Source organism: Lupinus angustifolius, unplaced genomic scaffold (genome assembly GCF_001865875.1).
Source record: "Lupinus angustifolius cultivar Tanjil unplaced genomic scaffold, LupAngTanjil_v1.0 Scaffold_162_1, whole genome shotgun sequence".
Classification (NCBI taxonomy): domain Eukaryota; kingdom Viridiplantae; phylum Streptophyta; class Magnoliopsida; order Fabales; family Fabaceae; genus Lupinus; species Lupinus angustifolius.
Genome location: NW_017728885.1, coordinates 640106 through 665365, shown reverse-complemented (window position 1 = coordinate 665365; position 25260 = coordinate 640106). Strand labels below are relative to the sequence as shown.

The 25260-nt window shown below is 33.1% G+C and overlaps 1 protein-coding gene and 1 pseudogene across 1 annotated transcript; both read right to left on the bottom strand.

Annotated features, from left to right (window-relative positions):
• Positions 1-15174, bottom strand: part of LOC109342026 — a 40045-nt pseudogene extending 24871 nt beyond the window's left edge.
• Positions 15175-19293: 4119 nt separating this feature from the next.
• Positions 19294-22100, bottom strand: LOC109342027 (putative vesicle-associated membrane protein 726). Its single transcript, XM_019579984.1, has 5 exons — positions 21767-22100; positions 21103-21244; positions 20365-20485; positions 20190-20252; positions 19294-19616 (listed from the first exon to the last, which is right to left on the bottom strand). Exons 1-5 carry the CDS (start codon positions 22095-22097, stop codon positions 19467-19469), a joined length of 807 nt encoding a protein of 268 aa, XP_019435529.1. The 5' UTR covers positions 22098-22100; the 3' UTR covers positions 19294-19466.
• Positions 22101-25260: the final 3160 nt, after the last annotated feature.

The following is a 25260-nucleotide window of genomic DNA, read 5'->3' as shown; positions in this document are numbered from 1 at the left end:
CATCTCATTTGCCTTCTACTTTCTCCTCTTGAATTATAAACTAAAAACTATAAAACTTGCTTAAAAAGAACTTCTATGAACTAAGAAATAAGAAGATAGAATTGTGTTTCTACTTCAGGGAAGAATTCTTGATTTTTTGGCTTGTGAAAAGTGTAAGTTAAGTTCCTTTGAATGAAGGAAATGTCTTCCTATTTATTGAGTTCACTGCCACCGCTGAGCTGCTTGTTTGCACCGCTCAGCAGCTGACCAAACCCTTCAGCATGGGTTTGGTCACTTGGTCAAGTAGCTTGGTGACCTCCTTAAGCTTGACTCACCAAGGCTAGTTGTGAGCTATGGGACCAGCTATGGTGAGCTACTCCTAAAAAGCCTATGGTTGGCTACTTCAAGTGAGGTCATCCATGACTTCATGGTTTCTTGATGGCTAAGTCAATTCTGGGTGCATACCGCTGAGCACACATTTGGCACCGCTAAGCTGCTTGCTTGAGAAGCTTTGATCGTGCTGATTGAGACGTGGCTTGGTGCTTCCTGACCTGGTCAGGTGTTTGGTTCACCATTGAGCACACATGTGGCACCGCTGAGCTGCCTGCATGAGCAGCTTGGGCGTGTGCCAGGCTTGTGTCTGATCGTGCCAAGCTTGTGTTTTGACCGTGTTAGGCTTTGTCTGGTGCTAGGCTGAGCGGTCAAGCAGGTCCGCTAAGCTGTCTGCTTGAGCAACTTAGTCTATGCCAGGTTGGTTTGACTGAGCCAGGTTGGGTCTGACTGTGCCAGGCTGGTGTCCAGGTCAACTTAGCGTAGCTTGGTCCATGCTAAGCTGCTTGCTTGAGCACCTTGAGTTTGACTTCTTTTTCTTCTTGGACCATGAGTCTTTATTCTCATTTCTTTTTCTTTCTAAATCCTACAAAACACATTAAAGACAAATACAAACAGAAATATAAAAGATTGTGATATTTTATCCAAAAAGTATTGTTTTTAAGTTGGTTTTTCTCAATTATACTTAAGATAAGGGCCATAAAAGTGTATGAAATTGAGGTATGTTTGGCACTTATCAAACCTCATGATCCCTCACTCCTCCCTTTCAACCTCACCCTCTCAACATAACCTCCTTCACCTCATTCATCCACTCGTCCAAATATAGTCACTTATGAGAGGAAGACCCACACAAACAGATTATATTAAACTCATTGATCCCACTCACTATCCCATAAAACAAAACAAACTCACACACCCACATAATCAAACATACAAACCAACATACCCAAAGCTTTATAATATTCCATTTGTGTTATAATATAAGGAAATAATGACAATCTCCACCACCTAACTCCCTCCATACTCTCCTTCCATTCATATTTCCTCCTTATCTCTAAATCTAACATCTCTCCGCTCCCAAAACCACCCATCATCGTTACCTTTTGGATTGCCTCCGTCACCACCAAATTGACCTTCATCGAGGTTGATGTGGTCACTAAAACTAGGTTGAAAGAGAATGGGTTCCATAGCACATAGAGAATCAAGTTGGTTTGCACCATTGGACCAGCAACGTGTGGGTTCGATCAACTTGAGGCACTTGTTGTTGAAGGCATGAACATGGTTTTAATCAATATGAGCCATGGAATAAGGGAATAGCATAAGATGATGAGTGGGCATGTTTAACCAAGAGAAAGGTTATGTCGTGGCTATTTTGATGACTATCAGAGGTAGTGAGAGTCATATGGGTGATATTGGCAGTGATTCAGATGCAAAAATGGCCAAAGAAGATTCTTCTTCAAAGGAGGAGTGTAGTTACATTGAGATATCAAAAGTGAATTGGTAGAGAAAAATGGTAGGGTTCTTGGGTCTGCGAATAATGGATAAGGCTTTGTCCATAAACCTGCTACACCATAGTATCAATGTCACTGTTTGGAACAGGACCCTCTCCAAGTGTGATCAGCTTGAGGAGCATGGTGCTTCAATTGGAGTCAACTTGGATAACATTGGTCAATCAACATGAAAGAAGGCAACCATGCAAACCTAGTGCAAACTTCATAGGCTTTGCTATACTTAACTCACGGAATATAGGCTAATATTGATCCAACACTCAAACACACAGGAACATAGTTAATAATCAATTCACAAATTAAAGATAAGGACTCCCAACATCAAGGGAGAAGTTGGTTCATGAAAGGCCTTTACTACTACAAGGTGGTCTAGGTACATGTTTATAATTTTAATTCATGGAGCAGTTCCAAACATTGATGCATATAAAGGTACCATCATTTTATTTGTTTGTTAATTAAGTTGCTTATTATGTGTTTTACATAACAATAAGTATAAAAGGTTATATCAACTTATTTAAAGGGAATTTTTATAGTAAGGTTATGGTTCGAGTCGTCTCTAACTTCTCTGAAAATGGGAAGAAGGTCTACGACCAATACCGTCTCTAAGCTATTAGTTGCGCATAAAAAATAATTCCAAAACTATTATATTACTTAATTTCATAATTACAAAAAATGATGCAATGTTATCTTATTAATCAACTGTGGAATTTTTATAGTAAGATTATGGTTCGATTTGTCTCTAACTTCCCTGAGAATGAGAAGAAGGTCTACGACCAACATCATCTCTAAGCTATTAATTCCATATAAAAAATATAATCAAAACCTCTTTTACCTAAAAGAATTATGGAATTTTTATAGTAAGGTTATGATTCAAGTTGTCTCTAACTTCCCTAATAATGGGAAGAAGGTCTACGACTAATACCATCTCTTGAATTAAAACAATCATATACTAAATATTTTAAAATCCACAAAATCCAATCCACCAAATCTATTAATACCAAGTCGATATTTTCAAATCAATAACAATCAACCAAACTAACCAACTAATTTTTGAACCAGAACTACGTAGTCTTGATTTTTCTATTGCATCCTCAGATACGTAGGAGCAAGATAAACTCTTGTAGACACAAGTATAAAAAATAAAATATTTTGTTTTACTAATTGAATTTTAAATGAATAATTTTTAATGGTATAAAAGTCCATGTGATTAGTGAGGGTACCGTTTTAATATGGGTGGACAGGGTGCTAATACCTTCCCTTATCCATAATCGACTCCCGAGCTCAGAATATCTATTCAGAGACTATATTATCCAAATTGGGCGTAAACGAGAGTTTTCTACGTTTTAACCACAAAAAATGTAGTGGTGACTCCAAATAAATCGGAAGAGGTAGAAATCGAGTTCACCTCTTCCTAAGTCGTAGAGCCAGTCTTCCAACCAAAAATCGGGCCCGACACCCACGCTTCTCACTTTCAAACCGTATTGACTACGTCAAACACGTGTGGCATACATGTGTTGACTTGGTCAACACACGATCCAAGCCCACATAGTCCAAAAATAAATAAAATTAAATAAATGTTTATTTAAAAAGAATGTTGGGCCCAACCCAAGCCCGAACCCGACTCAAACACGAACCGAGCTGGCCGGATGATGGCGGAGGAGGAGGATGAAGTGGTGGTGGTGCGTGCGCGCCTGTGTATGGAGGGGTTTTGTTTGTGTGCGTCTTCACCCACCCACAAAACCCATGGTACCCCTTGGCGCACACCCCAATGATGAAACTTAAGGCTTATAAAGCCTTCAAACTTCTCTCCTCCAAGCAATGCGGGACTACCGAGTTTTTTCATTTCACAAACTTAAAAGTCACCATAAATGGTATCATTAATGTGCATTAAAAACACTTCAAAAACTTATCATTTTTAACCAAATTCCACCGATAACTATATTATCATAGTGAATGATAGTAAAGAAAACAATCTAGAAACAATTTGGAATTTTAAATTTATGAAAAAGTGGTGGCCTAGTGCACGATGCAACGATCTCACCTAGTGGGATCAAGGAAAGGTAGATGATACAGTCTTACCCTTGCAAGTAAATAGACTATTTCCAGGGGAATTTAAATTTTATGCACAAAATATCCCTATCTCTAGTAGCATATCTAAATTGAAGATGCACATAAACCTTAATGGGAGAGGTTCATGTTGGAAGTTTTGTTGTAAGGAGTTCTCTTAACTGCCAAATTGCTTTACTTTGTTTGCAACAATGTCAAGCAATGGAAAAAATTCTTTAAGTTTAAGATGTCATCTTAGACGGGTGAATTAGTTGTTGAGAGAATATGGGTGATTTTTCTACTATGTTATCAAAGTTTATGTGCAGCAGATTATTTATGCAAAATTCAACCAGGTAAAGCCAATGTAAATGACAAGAATAAGTAGAAGAAGAGTACAAAGAGAGTTTTTATACTGATTTGCCTTTTTGTCTACCGAAGGTTACATCCAGTACTCTTTCCATACAAGAGATTTTTCCACTAGATAATTTGAGTTGTAATTACAATTTCTCTCCCCGATATTCTTGTATCTTACACACTCACAACTTATCTACCATTGAAAATTCCCTTTTCAAGTGAACTCTTTTCCCTTCTCAACACACCCTTGTGATGAAAATTTTACAACCAAGATCAAGAATATAACAATGGCAGGATTGCTTTTACAAGTTTTGTCAATTCTATAACTTGCAATCCTTAATCTCATAATATGAATACTTAGTATACAATGCTCTTAATCTTTTGAAAGTTTAAAACAAATGTACTTTGGAAGCAACTTCAGAAAATCTGAACATTTAGGAACAAAATTGCTAACAAAATGTGCAGAATTTTGTTTACTAAGTTGTGAAAGTTTTTGTATGATTTTGTACAACTTGTGTATTTGTGTGTGTCATGTGTTTTTAATTTGGATATCTCAATACCTTTAAATAGGCTTCCAATCACCCAAGATATCCTTCCATGAAGAGGAGACAGGATTGGAATGATACCTATTCACTTTAAATGAAAGCTGTTCATTTGAATTTGAAAATTTCGTTTCAACAACTCTATGTAATCGATTGTCACAAAGTGGTAATTGATTACCCAAATGTTCTGTGCAAGGTGGTAATCGATTAATACATTGAATTAATCAGTTACATCATTCAATTTTGCTTTGTAACTGTTTTCTCAGTTAGGTAACCTGTTACGCAGTTCCAGTAACCTGTTACGCAGTTCCAGTAACTTGTTACTAACTGTCTCACAGTTCATGTAACATGTTACCTAGTTGTGTTAACTTGTTACTTAGGTCAAGTAACTTATTACTTAGCAATTTGACTTTGAATTTTACACATATCCAATTATTTAAAAATGATCTTTATTAGTTGAGCATTGCTACTAAATATTAAAGTGAATGTAAGGATATAAGTACCTATATGAAGACTTAAATCTATACATATCTTGAAATTTGAATATTCTATGTCTTCATGGTCTTCTTCATTTTCTTCTTTTTGTGATCTTGGTGTCATCATCAAAATCGTGCCAAGTTCAGGAGCAAGATCTTCTTCACAATCTCCCACTTTTGATGATGACAAACCAATATCATTTGCAAATGGAGATCTGAATTTTTATGAGGTTCAACATATGTAGATGATATAACTTTGATAAAAGTTTGAATATGCTCCCCATATCTTGTGTTTTATTATATGTACCTGAAAAGATTTTATAGAAAAATACAACAACTCCAACTTTTATCTCCCTTTTGACTTTATCAAAAAGAAGAAAAACTAATTTTCTCTAGCACAATATACATACATACATATATATATATATACATACATATATATATATTATATATAGAAAAGGGTAACAATATATGTTGACTTATTTATAAGTCAAGGTCATAATTTTGCAAAATATGAATTTTTGAATGATATCAAATTCTAGAGAATGATATATCTTGTCATAGCATAACATTGAAACAAAAGTTAAGAAACATAATTCATATATTGCCAATAGTTAGGTAGCAAATAGCAAGATGTTCTAAAGTAATATCTGAAAGCACAAATAAAAAACAATAATAGAAACATCAATTTGGAAATAACAACAACAATGTTACCAAAATACATAAGTAAAATCCTAGATTGCTAGACTACTGCTCTTGATGATCTAGATCAGCTTTCCAAGAGTCCAAGTTCAAGTAGTCCAACCGATTTGATAAGCGTTTAAGTTCTTCTTGAACTTGATGGTTCGCATTATCGAGAACATCCATATGTGTAGTGATGTAGCCCTTAAGAAAGAAAAACTCGTCCATTGTCATTTGATTGGTAGGAATGGAGTCAGAAGAAAATGATTTAGCACAAAATGAGGGATGAGTAGGAGGGTCAATAGAAGGATTTTCTTGATTAGTAGTTTGTTGATCACTGTGATGCTTATAGGTCATGTCATTGGTATCTCAAAAGAAACTCATTTTGTGGATTATATCCACATTAATCTTATCGCGAGCATCAAGTGTGATTTTAGATTCTTCAACAAACGAAACACCAGAATATCGAAGTATAATAGTTGTGAGAATGACATAAGGAAATGGTGCGTACTCACTTCTAAAGGTCCAAATTTGTCTCATTATCATTAATGTACAATTAAATGGAACATTGGGGTTCATAGTATACATCAATTGTAGTTCCATACCATTTACTTGTGAATGGTTTGAAAGCTTTGGAACTACGATGTAGCTTAACAAGTAATTAATCAAACGGTCGTCTAAGTTTAAGTTACCGACAGATAAAATATTTCGGTTTCACATAGAGTCGCCGAAAGACCTTTCCTTACACATTTCAATTTCTCGTTTGGAGTATCTACACATAGAGTAGTAGAAATCCATTTTGTTGAATACTTCTAAGTCGCATCAGATGTCAAACTCTACTATCGTTCCAATATATGGTATATTACCACAATGTGAACTCAGAGTTTTGAAGTCTATGCCAATTTCTTTTCCTTTGACATATGAGAAGATTTTATTCTTCTTAAAACTCATATTGTAGTAAAATACTCATACAAGTTCCGGATAGTAAGAATAATGTATTTTGCAAAATTCAGAGAGTTTTTGTTGTTCAAAAAGGGTTTGGAAAATGAAATTATTATCCTCAAAGGAACTTAACATACCATACTTCAGATGAAAATGGGTCGTTGCATGAAATGTTTCTTGAAGGTTTTCTGTTGATCCTCATTTGCCAAAAGACGTGTCAAATCCAATGTGTTGATTTTATTCGGGTTTTGTTGCCTTCTTTGAGTCACATTGGTTCGTTGCTTTTTGGATCTAGAGGATGAGGCTATGTTGTTGAGTTTTGAAAAACTTAGGTTTAGAAGATTTTGAGGATTTGAGGGTTTTTTATTTAGAACTCTAAACACAAAAATGATGGTAGGAATGTATTTAGGAGTGAAAATGTAGTATGAAACACCAAAAAACAATCAAGCAAACGGTTTAGAAAGGAAGTTTTTCGAAGTTGTGAGGGGTTACCATAGTTGGAATGGGGGAAATGAAGAAGATGAAGTTCAAAAAATCTGATTTTTGCCTTAAATAGTACATAGTATAACCGATTACCACGATTGAGTAATCCAATTACTCAAACTTACTGTTTGGGAAGTCAATTAAATAATTCATCCTATAATCGATTACATTGCCTGTATTTTGAATAATTTCTGCCAATGATGCCCTGTAATCGATTGCCCTTCCATGGTAAAAGAATACATACCCCAAAATAATAAATATTAAACAATAAAAAGCATATTGAAGTACAAGTAGACATGGAATACATATAATGAAGCACATATAATGTATATATCAATATGTTAAGATAGATATACTTCATCAAGGATGTCTAGTTCTCATTAAGTTTATAGAAAGGTTCTTTAGCCAAATGTTTTGTAAATATATCTACTAGTTGTTCATGTGTATCAACAAATTCTAAGAGAACATCTCTCTTTTGGACATGGTCCCTAAGGAAGTGGTGTCTTATATCAATATATTTAGTCCGGGAATGCATAATTGGATTCTTTGTGACATTTGAGTTGTAATCTCGCAATTGTTGCTTGAGCCATAATATTGGGGCAAACAACTTCTTGCAGCTATGTATTCTGCCTCAGCAATACTTAAAGCAACCCATGCTTGCATTTTACATGAACAAGAGACTAGGGCATTTCCAAGAATATGACAAGTACTGCATATACTTTTTCTCTCAGATTTGCATCCAACAAAATCTGAATCCCAATATCCTATCAGATTACATATACTTCATTTAGGATACCATAGTCCTACATCAAGTGTGGCTTTAAGATATTTTAATATTCTTTTCACGACAGTAAGATATGACTCTTTAGGCTTTGATTGATAACATGTACAAAGACAGACACTAAACATAATATTAGGTCTACTTGCGGTAAGGTTAATAAGGGAACTAATCATACCTTGATACTTAGATATGTCGACACATTTTCCAGTCTCATCAGCATTAATGTATGTTCCAGAACCCATAGGAGTAGTGATAGGTTTGTAGTCATCCATTTCAAAGTGTTTCAACAGATCCCTGTAGTATTTAGACTGCCAAATACAGATATCATGCTTGAGTTATTTGATTTGTATTCCATGAAAGTAGTTCAACTTTCTCATCATGGACATCTCAAACTTCCCTTGCATCATGTTACCAAATTCACTACACAGAAGATCATTAGTAGAACCGAGAATAATATCATTGACATAAATTTGAACAAGTAAAGTATGATGATTTATTTTCTAAATGAATAATATAATGCTGACCTTTCCTTTAGTAAAACCTTCATCAGTTAAAAATTTTATTAGACGATCATACCATGCACACAGAGCTTGTTTAAGACATATAGGGCTTTCTTAAGCTTATAGATATGAGAGGGATACTTGTAGTATTCAAACTCAGGGGGTTGTTCGACGTGCATCTTTTCTTGTATATAACCATTCAGAAACACATTCTTTACATCCCTTTGATATAACTGGAAATCCAGAGAACATGCATATGCAAGCAATAGCCTAATAGGTTCAAGTCTAGCAACATGAGCAGAGGTTTCTTCAAAGTCGATACCTTCTTCCTGGTTGTATCCTTGTGCTACAAGTCTTGCTTTATTTCTTATAATAATATCATTTTCATCTGAATTATTCTGAAAGACCCGACGCGTTCCTATAACGTGTCTTTCTTTAGGTCTATGAACAAGTTCCCAAAATTCGTTTCTCTCAAACTAGTTAAGCTCTTCTTGCATAGCAAGAATCCAGTGTTCATCCTCGATTGTATCATTAATCTTGGATTGTTCCACTAGAGAAACAAAAGCCATGTTTAGACAAATATCATTCAATTTCGGGAGAGTAGAGACTCCCTTACTTATAGCACCAATGATGTTGTCAATAGGATGATATCGATGGATTTTCCATTCTTTAGGTAAATCAGAATGAATATGCTCCTCTTGTGAAGGTATATTGTCATCTATTTTCAGATGCTTTGTGTTGGTTGTTACATCATTAATGGATTCTTCCAAGGATGGACTAGGAAAGTCATCATCATCAACCATGGACCTTTCTTCCAAGGTTGGATTAGTCTCATCAAAAGTCATATGAATAGATTCTTCCATGACTATAGTTCTCTTATTGAAAACTCGAAAAGCTTTGCTTGTAAGAGAGTAGCCAATGAAAATTTCTTCATCAAATTTTGCATTAAATTTTCCTAAGTTTTCCTTACCATTATTTAGCACATAAAATTTGTAGCCGAACACATGCAAGTGAGAAATATTTGGTTTTCTACCTTTGAAGAGTTCATATGGGGTTTCTTTAGAATAGTTCGTATTAGGACTCGGATGGAAACATAACATTGTCGTACTAACTGCATCTTCCCAAAACTATTTTGGTATATTAGTTTCTTTCGACATTGTATGTGCCAATTCCTCCAACGATCTATTCTTTCTCTCTACAACACCATTTTGTTGTGGTGTTCTAAGAGTAGAAAAATCTTGAGTGATAACGTTATCATCACAAAATTCCTCAAACGAAGCATTTTGGAATTCTCCCCCATAATCACTTCGTATAGCAGCTATTTTCAAGGGTTTTTCATTTTGTACTCTCTTAGCATATTTTCTAACGGCATTAAATGCATCATTCTTGTATACCAAGAATAGAGTCTAAAATATATCTTGAAAAGTCGCCTACTATCACAAGAGCATAGTAGTTACCACTGAAACTTTTGGTTCAAGAGGGGCCAAATAAGTCCACATGTTGTAACTACAATGGTCTATTAGAAGAAACCATATGTTTTGGTTTAAAAGAAGTCTTTATTTGTTTACCCTTTTGATAAACACTACATAGTTTGTCTTTCACAAACTTCAACTTGAGTAAACCAACAACCATATCTTTCTTTACTAGTTTATTCAAATGATCCATATGAACATGAGAAATTCTCTTATGTCATAGCCATGCATCATGATCATTAATAGCTAAACATTTTATGGGAAGAGAATAATCATTTAAAGCAATCATGTATATATTGTTGATTTTCTTACCAACAAGTTTATAATTTTTAGATACCTTACTATCAATGATGTATTTGTCGGGGTACAAAGCCACATGAAACCCTTTGTCACAAAGTTGAATTATACTAAGTAGGTTGTGCTTGAGTCCCTCAACATATAGAACTTATTATATTATAGTACAAGGTGGCTTCCCGACTCTACCAACTCTAATGATCTTTCCTTTGTTATTATCACCATATGTGACGTAGCCTTTATCCCTTGGAGTGAGGAAAAAGAACTTTCTTTTATCGTCTGTCATATTTTTTGACCAGCCGCTATCCAAATACCTTAAGTCGCTGGAGGCTCCCAAATACTCCTACAAAACATTTTACGTGATATTAGGTACCCAATTCAGTTTGGGTTCTACATGGTTTGTATCTTTCTCTACCCATTTAAAATTTCCTAAGGGAAGACCATATTTTCTAATTTTGCAAGTATTATAGGTATGCTCGTGATTTAGACAATAAGTGCAATTGGGTTGATGCTTTTTTATCCTTGTTTTAGATTTAGCAATATGATGAGTATGAATATTTTGCTTTTGAAAGATAATTTTATTATACACTTCTCTTTTCTTAAGTGGAGAAGTTTTGGAAAACCTGAGACCTCTATAGTCAGTGGATTTTCTTTGTGTCTTCAACATGTCATCCAATTTTATAATACTCTTATTAAGATTCTTGAGTTGAAGACTCAAAGTAAAAATTTGACTTTCACGAGTAATACAATTTGGACAACATGAAGAAGAAGGTTTATTGTGAATGTGCCAATCTCAGTTTTTTTTTAAAACAAATTTTAGTGAGTTTGACGTATTCACTATGCAGTTCATTGAAAGCATTTTGTAAATCATAAAAATATGGCTTATTTAAAAGTTCATTTTTGCTTATCTCGTCATCATCATAATGATGAGACACCATTAGAGAGATGAGAGTGCTCTTCATTTTCTGGTTTAGAAGTGGAACTTGAGTCATTATCCTCCCATGCAATATAAGTCCTTCTACCAGTCTTCTTTTCAAATTTTGCCTTGAAAGGATTTTTCGTCAATGTAGGACAATCCATCACCGTATGACCAGGTTTTCCACATTCAAACAGTTGAAGCTTTGATTTGAAGTGAAAACTTCATTACTTTTGGTGAATCTCCTTGGTTGTCCAACCTTACCATTTTTATTCCTTTTCGAGAATTTATTGAACTTCATCACCAACATGCTCATGTCTTCTATTTCCTCTTTTTCTGACTCATCTTCTGAGGATTCCTATGTCTCTGCTTTAGCTTTGGGAGAAATATTCTTTCTCTTATTCTCTTACTCTTCATGCTATTCAAGCTGGGTCAATTCCAACTCATGCTCTTACAACTTTCCAAAGAGTGCAGCCAATGACATCTTAGATAAGCTATTCTTTTATGAAATGGTTGTCACCTTGGGGTGTCATTGTCTTGAAAGTGATCTTAGAACTTCCAAGTTCAAGTTATTGTTTGACAATACTTTTCCAAGTGGAATCAGATGGTTTGTAAGGTGAGTGAATCTCTTTTGGAGATCTAGAATTTCCTTTCCAGGCTTCATATGAAACATTTCATATTTCTGGGAGAGAGTATTGAGTCTCGACATTTTTACTTCCTCAGTTCCTTCATGTGTGGTCTCTAGAGTGTCCCACATTTCTTTAGCAGATTTGTAGTTTGACATTCTGATGAACTCGTCAATACCAAGTGTTGAAGTGAAGATGTTCTTTGCTTTGAGATTGTATTACACTTTCTATTTATCTTCATCATTCCACACGGATTTTGGCTTTTCACCATTAACAGTGGTGAATGGTTTATAAGATCATTCCTCAATCGCATTACAAATATCCAGGTCTTGAGATTCTATAAAGATTCTCATCCTGGTTTTCCAAAAGTCATAGCATTCTCCAACAAAGCTTGGAGGGCGATTGATGTTGGAACCTTCTACTAGAAATGATATTGAGACTATCTTAAATACAGGATCAGATTTGAGAATGGATTACTCAAAATAAGTTATGTAACCAATCATAAGTTTAAGATGCCAACTAAGAAGGGGTAAATTAGTTGTTGGGAGAATATGGCTGATTTTTTGCTAGGTTATCAAAGTTTATGTGCAGCGGATTATTTATGCAGAATTAAACCAAGTAAAGCAAAATTAAATGACAAGAATAAGTAGAAGAAGAGTACACAGAGAGTTTTTAGAGTGTTTCTCCTTCTTGTCCATCGAAGCTTAATCTGGTACTCTTGCCACACAAGAGATATTTCCACTAGATAATTTGAGTTGTAATTACAATTTCTCTCCCCAATATTCTTGTACCTTATACACTCACAACTTATCTACCCTTGAAAATTTCATTTTCAAGTGAACTTTTTTCCCCTTCTCAACATACCCTTGTGATGAAAAGTTTACAACCAACATAAAGAATATAACAATTGCATGATTGCCTTTACAAGTTTTGACAATTCTATAACTTGCAATCCTTAATCTCACAATATAAATACTTAGTATACAATTTTCTTAATCTTTTGAAAGTTTAGAACAAATGCACTTTGGAAGCAACTTCAGAAAATCTTAAAGTTTAGGAACAAAATTTCTAACAAAATATGCAGAATTTTGTTTACTAAGTTGTGAAAGTTTTGTATGATTGTGTACAACTTGTGTATTTGTGTGTGTCGTGTGTTTTTAATTTGGATATCTCAATACCTTTAAATAGGCTTCCAATCAACCAAGATATCCTTCTATGAAGAGGAGACAAGATTGGAATGGAACTATTCACTTTGAATGAAGGTTGTTCATTTGAATTTGAAAATATGGTTTCAACAACTCTGTGTAATCGATTGTCACGAAGTGGTAATCGATTACCCAAATGTTCTATGCAAGGTGGTTATCGACTAATACATTGAATTAATCGGTTACATTAGTCAGTTTTGCTTTGTAATTGTTTTCTCGGTTAGGTAACCTGTTACGCAGTTTGAGTAACTTGTTATTAACTGTCTCACAGTCCAGGTAACCTGTTACTCAGGTCAAGTAACTCATTACTTAGCAATTTGACTTTGCATTTTATACATATCCAATTCCTTGAAAATGATCTTGATTAGTTGAGCATTGCTACTAAATATTAAAGGAATGTAAGGATATAAGTACCTATATGAAGACTTAAATCTATAAACATCTTGAAGTTTGAATCTTCTATGTCTTCATTGTCTTCTTCATTTTCTTCTTTTTGTGATCTTGGTGTCATCAAAATCGTGCCAAGGTCAGGAGCAAGATCTTCTTCACAAATTCTTCAGTTTTTAAAGGGAAATTTGGGGAAGCCAAAGAATAGTTCTCAACCCTTTCTTGTATTCATTTTCATGATTTACATCTTTGTAACAACTTCTGCTATTAGAACTTGTAACATAAGCTTTGGCATCTTTTCCCCTCCGCTGCTCATCACCCCTCACACCTACCTCAATAGAATGTCTTCTTGGCTTACTTTGATTACCTGAAGGAGAATCTCCCAATAAATCACTCACCGTTTCTTCTGCACAGAGAGAACTTCTTGATGGAGTGATCCTCTTTGGTGACGGTGCTTCGTGTTTAAGATCTTTTTTTCATCCACCAAACCATCCTTTCTTTTCCTGCTTAATTTCTCCACTTTTACTCATTGTTTGATTCTGATGAACCCAATTTAAGTGTGTCTTCCACTTGCTTTCATTCATCCTCAGTCAAAATTTCATTGAGTTCTTCACTTTTTGTTTCATTGTCATTGCAAGATGAAAATAACTTGTCATCTGACATAGCTCCAAGAACTCCTCTAGACTTGATGCTTACAACTACGTTGTGTATATTATATACCTTAGCTTTCCAAGACCCTACCATTTTTGTTCTTTCCTGTCGCCTCCAAGTCAATTGAGGCAAAAGAACTGCCTAAGTAACATCAATGTCGGGCCTAAAAATATTCATCTTAAACATTACATCCACTTCTTGTTGAACCTCTTCATTTGCTGGAAAGCCAACAACATCATCATCTAGAGCATTAAGTATTTCTTTTACCTTGTGTGAGATCATGCAAAGTGTCCTAGGCTGGATTTTCCCATCCTCTAAACCATCACCAAGGAAAAAAATGCTCTGATCCGATCTCTAAATTTTAAAGACGTCAAACCCTGACAAAGTCATGTCTGCCCTAATATTTGCACCCCTTTTCCAAATTTTGTACATATTTGATGGTGCAATCCTTGAGATGAAAGGAATTACAGAACTCTCAAAATGGAATGTAATCTCCATGAATAAGTCTCTCATCCTTTGCATGGTCCATACCAAGCGAGGCAACCTTCTACACCATTTTTCCTAAACCAAAGTCTGATAATGCTTAATAATTATCTTGGCAACAACTTCCTCTTTATTGCATATAGCTTCCTGAAGAGCATTCCAACCATGTTCATTCTTCAAACTCCAATTTTCCCCAACAACCATAAGCATCTCAACAACAACTTGATCTTCAAATTTCAAAACCAAGTGTAGAGGGGTATCACGGTTCAGCATATCACGACAATCAATCACCATAAATATGACATCAACTTTCTCTTCCTATATTATTGAAATTGCCTCAGTGTGAACATCAACCACGTCACATAGTTGTGGGAGTCTAGCAAGTATCCTATCTAGTTTATCATAATCCTTCGAAATTATGGCCTTGTGCACAGGACTATGAGCATATCTTGTAACATCAATCCATGTCATGCCTCAATAGCACAAGGGACCACCAATAACCTTCACCACACTAATAATCACAATCAGAACTCTTAAATTAAACAAATGAAATAGACCCTTGTTAATAGTTTCCTATATAACACACACAAAGCAAAAAAATAAAACAAGTCACAATCAATAAATAAAAAGAGACCCATTTGGAATCAGAATAAGAAAAGGCACAACTTTAAAATCAAAACAAATAAAGGCACATTGTGGGGCCAGAGATCAAGCATTGAAACCTAGAATAAGATGTTACTAACCTTGTTCCTTTCTTTTCCTTTGTCCTATGATTAAAGGTTTTTTATTCAAACAAACCCCACAGAGTTCCCTCTAAAGTAGAAGACAGAAAAGGGAAAATGACAAAGATACTTGTGATCCAATCCAAATTAGACAAGCATGAAGAGAACATGCTTGTGGAGATGGATGGAAATATGGGTTTTGTCCGACGGGCCAGCCCGTTGTGGCTGGCATTTTTAGCAGGCCAGATTGGGGATTTGAGCTTTTTTAGCAATAAGGGTCGGGCCAGACCAACCCATATTTTGGGGGCCATAGGCGGGCTGACCCATATTGCCACCCCTAATTGTACCTCTTCATGGCAACCAATGATCAAATTATTTATTCTAATGATGTTCATTTTGTTATGAAACCAAAGATCAAGAATGTAATTATCATTTAAATACATTAAATTTCATCAACAAGAATGTGCCTATGAAAATTTCATCAACCCAAAATCAAGAATGTAATTATCATTTATTTTTTCTAATGATAATGTAGATGATGAAGAAGAAGATTTGAAAGATGTTGATGGTGGTAGTAATAGAAAAGGAGATGCATCTTCTTCCAACAAAGCATCTAATGTTTAAAATTTAGGAGTTCGAAGTTTTATTATGATCTAGGAGTCTAAAATTTTAAGACTATGCTAGCTTGTTATTTAGAACTTACAAGTTTTTAATTAAAACGTTATATTATTGTGAAATTGTGGACTTTGGTTTGTGATTTTTTTTGTTTTAAAAGACATTTATGAGGCGTGATGAGTTTGGCTGACCTTTGAGCCCTTTTAGCAATAAGGGGCGGGCTGACCCAACCCATATTTTGGTGGGCCAAAGGCGGGCCGGGTTGGGCCGTATTGCCACCCGTACTTGTGGGTATATGAAGAAGCACAAATTCTTTAATATAAATAAACTATAATTATTATATTTATTTTCTTTTTGAAAGAAGGAAAGGGAAAATGAAGGGATTTTGCTAATGTTAAGAGGAGGAAAGTGTTGAAAGAAAAGTGAAGGAAGGAATGAAGAAAAAGAGAAAAAAACCCTACCACCCAAGAAAGGGAACTTGTTTACGTTTAAAAGGTTTAGCCAAATAAGGATTCATTGCTAAAAAGTGAGAAACTAATAATAGAACAGAGTGATAATTGCAAGGAAAAAAAAGAATGTTGAAGAGTCAAAGGTCAAAAGTCTCCTAGGATGCTTAATGATAAAACTAATAGTAAATACTCATTTCAGTCTCTCATATCTCTTGACTTTATGGTCCTTCAAAATTTTAAAAACTCAAAATTGTCATCAAAAATTTCACAAATAGGTTAAATTGATCATTTTTATGGTTAAATTAGTTTCTATCATGTATTATAAAATATGCTAAAATAACAAATTTGATTAACATTTGAGAATTTTTTTGGATCATTTTGGGATTTCCAAACTTTGAGGGACCAAATTGGTAAATTTGAAAAACATGAAGGACTAAAATAAATATTTAATTTAATTAATATTTATTTGCTCGTTTTATTATTTATTAACTAATTTATAAATAAATTAGAATAAATCATATGAATATTATTTATTTTTATAAGGCATAATTAATATTTATATATATCTTACATAAAATAATGTTATTTTTAAAATTAAATGAGTTTAAGATAAGTAATATATGAGTGAAGAACTATTTTGGTCATTCGAACAAAAAATTTACACCAATTTGTTACCTTAAATCATAATTTTTTCAATATAATACCTAAAAATATGAAATGTGAGTCAAGTCAGTCACTTTTAATATTTTTTACGACCCATAGTATGGATAATTTTGGTTCACATTTGCGATATTTGAGTATTAATTTTAATTTTAATTTTTTTCGGGTATCAAATTGGTACATGTGAAATATTATAAGAACCAAAGTTGATATTCACTCTTTAATATAATTTAAATTTTTTGTACTATCAAGGGTATCCTCTTACCCGTTTTGGTAAAGAACTAATTCATTCAGGGTGCGTGTATGTCCATCCCAACAAGTATTGCTTCCAGAAGTTGAACTCTTAACTTTTAGATCATCTTGAGGATCTAGTGAGGTCTTACACTATTAGACTAACACATTGTCGATTCTTAATATAATTTGATAAAATTTCAAATATAAAATTGATATATTAATTATTCAAAACTCTTATGTTGTGTGAAAAATGTACTTCAACTTTCTTGAAGCTAACGCTACAGGCTCTTTTCTTTAAACTTTGAAGGTCAGACAAATTATTATTGACCGAACAATTATATTAACTTATTCACTAAATAAAAAAACTATAAGATGCTACATAAGTTATAATTGTTAAAGAAAGAAATAGGCACATATTCATTTGGAGATGTTAGTTTCTCATATATCCTAGAAGAGTAAATATCAGTTTTTGATATTCAAGAATGAATTTTTTCAGTACGGATAAAGTAAATGGCTAGTATGCTACTTTTAGAGTATAACCCTTGTTTTGTATATTGTACAAAAGAAATTGTGATAAAATCCATATATATCTTCATCTAAGAAAAAAAAAACATTTTTATAAGTGTTCTTTAATATAGAAGAAGTTGGTTGGAAAATGAATCTTATGCTCAAGTCATTGTTCATTGTCTACAATGATGATATTTAAACCTTGGTGAAATTTTTTACATTGAGTTAAAAACTAGGTAGCCCTAATCCCAACTAGTCTAGTGTGGATGTAATGTTAGAAATTCATAATTTCTAATTAAGGTGGACATCATATATTTAATATAATTATATTTGCTATTTATTTTGGGTTACAAAACAAAGGATCTAATTACTGACAACCTATAAGACTTCTAAAATTGATAACGGGTAAGAGTTTACTGAGTGGATACTAAACGGTTGGTCTACATGGGATAATGAGAACTCTATAAGTTAACACATAAGGAATATTTATGGTCCCGAATACACCAAATTACAACTAGTTTTCACATCTCCTCGTCAGAGAGAAAACAAATGTTTCAAAAGGAATTCAGGATTTGATTGAGGAAGATCATCGTACCAAAACTCTCTCTCAAAAGGTATATCAAAGTAGTAGATCAGAGAACATGAATTCAGATATGACATTATATATATATATGTGTGAAAATCATGAGATTCAAAATCCTACGATTAGTATTTCACCAATCGGTAAAAAATTTCTAACATGTAAAACATACTCTTTCAAGTGGAGCTAAAAAGATCCATATCTAATTTGGTCCAAAAAAATCTTTTCTAGGCCCTATATTTTATGGACTTATTCGGGTCAATTATAAATGAGTCAATTCTTTGTGTGACTCTACTTTCACCCATGAGAATCTAATATATGGAGAAGAAAATAACATGATAAAAGCAATGAGTCGCCAAATTTAAAAGTCATCATTGTGTAAGTTTGTGATTGAAGAAATATGACAAATAGATAATCCCAATGATAAACATTTGACTAAAAATCAATGAGCGGATATCATGTTAAATATTGGTAGGCTAGGTATATATTTAGTAGTGCTTTCTATAATTCTTTAGTAATATTTCTTGTAGTTTTTTATCAAATTTTGTTTCACCATAAAAGAAATACTCAAGAATAATATTATTTCTTATTTGTTGTAACTCATTCATGTAAGTGAGAATGCATTACTAATTATTCTTATTTTCTTTTAGTTAAACTATGTGTACAAATGTGGTTCGTTTCTTCAAGAGAATCAGTTCACAAAATAAACATGAATTGATACGAGAGAATTAATTTGCATTTATCTACTAAAAATGAGATAATTGTATTTCAATCATTTAAATAAATAAAACCATGCATGAATAATGGTAATCACATGATTCTCGTGGAAATAATATTCTATTACTTGCAACAATCTATTCATTTGTGAAACCATAAATACATGATAAATGATTAAATATACATGTAATTTTAATGACACCTCAAAGTCAAAGAAAACAAAAATAACTGAATCACACAATCAAAGGATATTCAACAATATCTTAATGGGTTTTAGAATGGGCATAAACGTAAGGTTTCAAATCTTAGGATATCCCATAGGAGCTTCATTTTAAGCAGCTGAAGCCACGACATATAGACATGAACATGATCAAAATCAAAGCCAAGATAATACCAAAAACAATCAATTTCATCTTCATATTTTGGATCCACATCTTCCTTTTCACTTTTGTGCCTTGTGTTCTAAAATCTTGTGCCTACAAGTAACATAAATGTCATGTTGTCAATTCATCAAATCCAAACAAACATATGTTATCCTAGACCACTCTATGCTCTCTTAAACAATAAAAACATGTCATATCAATTAAAAAAATTAAACATTTATTATTATTATTGTTTTTGCTTTATTATCATTTGTATGTGACAATATATGAGACGTGATGTAAGGTAATAGGTTCAAGAGAAAAAATGTATCCACCGATAATGTAAGAATTTTTTTATACTGTCAATGCATCATTCATCATTCACCATTCATTTTCAATAATTATTGACTCTTCAAAAAAGGTGAAAAAATTGAGATGCTAGTGGATAAGACTGATAACCTTCGCTCACAGGTTAGTTTATGAAAGATTTTCATTGTATTTTTTTGTGTGTGTGTTTAAATGACATTATCTAATTGACTCTAGAGTATAATATTGTAAAAAATTATATATATATATATATATATATATATATATAATTTTTTACAATATTATACTCTAGAGTCAATTAGATAATGTCATTTAAACACACACACAAAAAAATACAATGAAAATCTTTCATAAACTAACCTGTGAGCGAAGGTTATCAGTCTTATCCACTAGCATCTCAATTTTTTCACCACGATCAAGAACCTACAAGAAAATAAAATGTTTTAATAATAGAAACATCACACTCCATATATTATATATGTATGATATTAATTTGTGGAAACATTATTGTAAACAATGTCATTTGTTGTCTTGCCTTCTCAATGTTTTCCATCATAACACCCTTTACTTCAGACACTTGAGCCTTCACTTTGGCAAGCTTGCTAATCTCTTCAGGATGATCAACACAATATTGCATTTGTTGTTTCAATTTTGGCCTACAAAATTTCATAAACACTATACATTCAACTTTTTTTTAAATATGATCTAAATCTATCATGTCATTGTTAGTGGTTATTCAATCACATTATCCAAAAAATTGAATCTGAAAATAGTTACATAGAAATGCAAATTATTTAATAACTTGACAAAATATAAAAAAAAAATTGTTTAATTTTTCACAATATCACTAGTTTGAAATTAGACGCTAACAAGACGTTAGTCTAGTGGTGCAAGACCCTACTAGATTCCTAAGGTCGATAGTTCGATTGTTGGGAGCAACACTTCTTGGGAGGGGCAGCCATGAACCCTGAAAGAGATTAGTTCCTTACAAAAAAGTTGAAAATACCCTTGATAGTACAAAAAAAACTAGTTTGAAATTAGACATTATGTAACAATAAGGTGTTTGTCAAGTAGTGTAAGATCTACTAGATTCTCAAATAGACCAAAATGTCATGGATTCAATTCTTGTGAACGACATTTGTGATGTCAACAATCATACACCCCGAAATAAATTAGTTTCTTACTGGTAGAATAAAGGATACATTCATTTGGTTATACCTAAAAAAGAAATTAGAAATTATGTTGAAAGAATTTGATTATAGGAATAATGTACCCAAAGTCTTTGTTTAGGCTTTGAGCTGATGCAGTTGCAGCTTTACCCCCACCATATTTTTTGCTGAACTCTTCCTTCACACGTTCTAAAAATGCAATAGGAATCTGTCTACCAACAGATTCAATAGCTACCACACAATAGGCTGCAATATCCAAAATTAAGCAAATATTTTATAACAAAATCTTCACAAGTTCTATATAATATATGATCTATGAACTTAACTATTATGTATCAAATAATCAAACATAATGTAGTGTAACATGTTCATATTATAACCAGAATGCAAGATTTCTAATAACAACAAAAAAGAAAACTATATGTTCCATAGATCTTATGTTTCCCTTGTTGCTAGATTGCTAGATACACAAATTTCGTTCTTTTTTTGTTTGGTAAAAATCAAAATCGTAACAAAAAACAGCTTTTGTGATTGAGATTCCAAAAAAATCTTACAGAAAGATTATCATTGTGTCTCTATAAATCTTTCATATTGTAATCCATGTAATAATAAATATAAAAAATCAATTTTCTGAAAAGAAAATCACACAAATGGAAAACACAAAGATCAACATCAAAATGCATTCCCTCATAATTTAATTAACAACAAAAAGGATATTAATGATAATGAAATATGACATAAAATAATTCCAAAAAATACATTACATACTGAAGCCATTTTCAACAAGGTAATTGAAAGTGTGACCATCACAATTATATGTGAATCTGTTATTGGAAGAAGGAAGCTTTTGAAGGCATTGAGAAGCAATGGTTTGAAAATTTCCAGAAAATTCAGTGTACTCAGCAAGAATCATTGTGCCACGAGCCACAAAGCTATAGATTAAAGATTGTTGCCCCATCTTCACAAAACCATAAACCAAATTGAATATGAAAATGTGCAGAAATAAAGAGAGAATTTTTCTACGATTAGAAAAGAAAGTGAATGATTTGTGTTGTAAATGTTTTTGTTTTGTTATGCCCAAAGCTTCATTGAGGAACATGCGGAAATGCAACAACTAAGGCTTTATCGTAATCTAAATATAGTATGTTTAAATAAAGAGAGAATTGTTTATCATTAATAAATAAGAGATTATTTTTTACTGATAACTTTGTTTTTATTTATTATAAAACATATTGAATCAATCCTTCAGTCATAAGATGAAATAGATATAAAAATTATTTGAGAGAATGAAAATAAGAAATTAAATTTGCTTATTTCTACTACGCGGCCAAAATTCGCATTTTACGATGGTCATTCAACAACGCTTTATAGACCAAGTCTATTAAATACAATGCTGAAGCTAATCCACAATGGTCATTCAAGCGCAAACGCTGTTAAATTGAATAAGTGAATATAATTTCAATAGCACAAACTTGAATCATCATTGTTGAATTAGCGTTGACTTGAATATGGCACTAGTAAACAATGCTCATTTAAGCGAGCACTGTTGATTTGCATATATTCAACAGCGCTCCTTACAACGAGCGATGTGGAAGATGACATTCACATTCTGAACTTTGCTTGAACTCTAATATTCTTAAACAACAAAAACAAAATTGGATAGGCGGATATAACTTCAACAACATTGACTTGAATGAGCGTTGTTGAATTGTCAACAACATCAAAATTGAACCCCAAAGACTTAGCAACAAAACTCAATCAAGATGAATCCAATAATACTCAAAGCACTTAAAAGTTTCTGTTTTAGGAAAGTTTGTTAGTTTTCTGTTTTTTTTTGTTTTCCTATTTTTGGCAATATGAATCCTATATGTAGAGGAATCTTCTCTAAGTAATGTAAGAATGTAGAAAAGATCTTCAATCACTTGTTTTACTTTCTTTCAATAATATCATAGATATTTCATTAAGTTCTTCCACTTCTTGTTCATTCACTTTCCTTTTGTTACCTTCAACTGTGAATACAATTCATTGGGTTCAAAGTATGCTTTCAACACCTCTTTTATCATCTTATCCTCTCCACAATGGCAAGTTACAACTTTCACATGATATCAGTGAAGGTGCTCTACTACACCATTTCCTTTCAATTTCTTCGTCACAAGAACCTCCTAGTTTTTCTCTTCTTTCATTAAAATGGCAAATCAGATCGTCATTCCAATTTTAGATCCTAAGAGCCCCTTCTTCATTCACCTTAATGAGAACCCCGGTGCAGTCTTGGTTTCTTCTCTCTCGAAAGGAGATAACTACCTCAGATGGTTACGAGCAATGAGCATGACATTGAAGTCAAAGAATAAACTCCAATTCATGGATGGATCCTTGCCTAAACCAGCTGCCAATGACCCACTATTTTCAGCTTGGAACAGATGCAATACTCTTGTGGTATCTTGACTGAATCAAGCAATTGAACCTACAGTTGTGCAGAGTGTCCTATGGATGGAAACATGTTCTGAAATTTGGAAGGATCTTCGAGAAAACTATTTCCAAGGTGATGTATTTCGTATCTCGGATTTAATTGGTGAAATTTACAATATAGAGCAAGGAAATTCCTCTATTGATGCCTACTTTACACGAATTAAGGGGTTTTGACAACAACTTCATAATTTTCGACCACTTCCCCCTTGCCTCTATGATATGAAATGCACTTGTACCTTAATTCTCATCATTAGAAACTATAGGTAAAATGACTATGTTGTAACACCGTGAATTTTCGATGTATTTTTATTAATTATTTATATTAACAAAATAAAATTTTAGAAATTAATTGGTTATGATTTAGGCTAAACCGTAGTTGAGTATTAGTCTTGTTTTGTGAATTCCTATTTTTTGGTAAATTTTTATAATTTTCTGTGACGGAAAGTTTTTGAGCTGCCGTCGGACCCAAACTCGCCCAAATTCGGCTCAATAACGTGTTTTTGAGTTCCGTAGCTCGGAATAAAATTCTGAATGTTCCATTGGCTTAGAAATATTATTTCGAGTCAAGATAGACATCAAGTTTGTCCATGACGCATTTCTAAATATTTTTCACTCTGAATTCCGTGTTCGAAGTTCTAACCGTAAACCGAAATCGGAAGATTTTTAATATCTAGACGAGTATTAGCCGACAATACTCGGATATGGTTCAATCGTGAATGTTTCTCCGAAGAGGTTACATAACTTTCACGAGTAAAACTTGCTTGTCAATCAAGCAAAAATACTCGCCTCTTACAAAAAATCCCTTAAACCCCTCATCTACCCATTACACCATTCACCCTTTAAAAAACATTTGGTTTTATCCTCCTCAAATCATATTCATTTTCTTTAAAAAGATCCCCCTCTAACTAGATAAAAACAAGGTAAGTCTTTCTTCTTCATTTTGATTCTCTAAGAAACTCCAAGGTAAGTCTTCACTTTTTAGTTCTTCATCTCTTAGGATCTAACCGTTAGGTGTTTACAAGATTTTAGTATGATGTTTATATAAATGTTATGAACACTTTCAACATTTGAAATTTTATAATAATCTTCCTAACTCTTGTTATACTCAAGAACTCGAAAAATGGGTTTTTGTGAACTTAGAAAATTGTTGTTCTGAAACCATGAAATGTTGTTGTTCATGGGGTTGTTTTAGTGTTTAAAAATATGCCTTTTGTGATTTTAATGAAAATGGGATGATTATGAAATCAAGGATATCTTGATTTAAAATGTTGTTTTGAGCATGAGATCAACACTTGTAAAGAAGGTATTGAAATGACCATGAACACGGTGGGAATCGTGAACGAGACTTTCGAGGATAAAGGATGAGTCAAGAATATGAATCATGGACCGGATGGAAGAAAGTGTTGGATGTTCTTAAAATAGATTAAAATGATGTCTTTACCTCAGAGTTAGTAGGTGAAAGATTTAACTCGCAAATCACTAATTGGTTTTTTTGTGTTTAATTTCGAGGCGTTCGAAGTCGGACAACCTACCCATTCACTTAAATAAGATCAACCGCTCTACAACCCAGGGTGAGAGAGAATACATCGTGACATAGTGGTGTCCGAATATGACACCTGAATCTCCCAACTACCTCAAAGGTTTGGAGTTATATATTTTTTAGAAACCTCTACTTAGCCAAATGATTGCGTGTCTGAATTAAGTACGGATGATTTCTTAAGATGTATGTCATAGGATAGATTAAAATATCAAGTATTGTGGTAGTTATCCATGAAGGAACACCACTCGAGAAACTA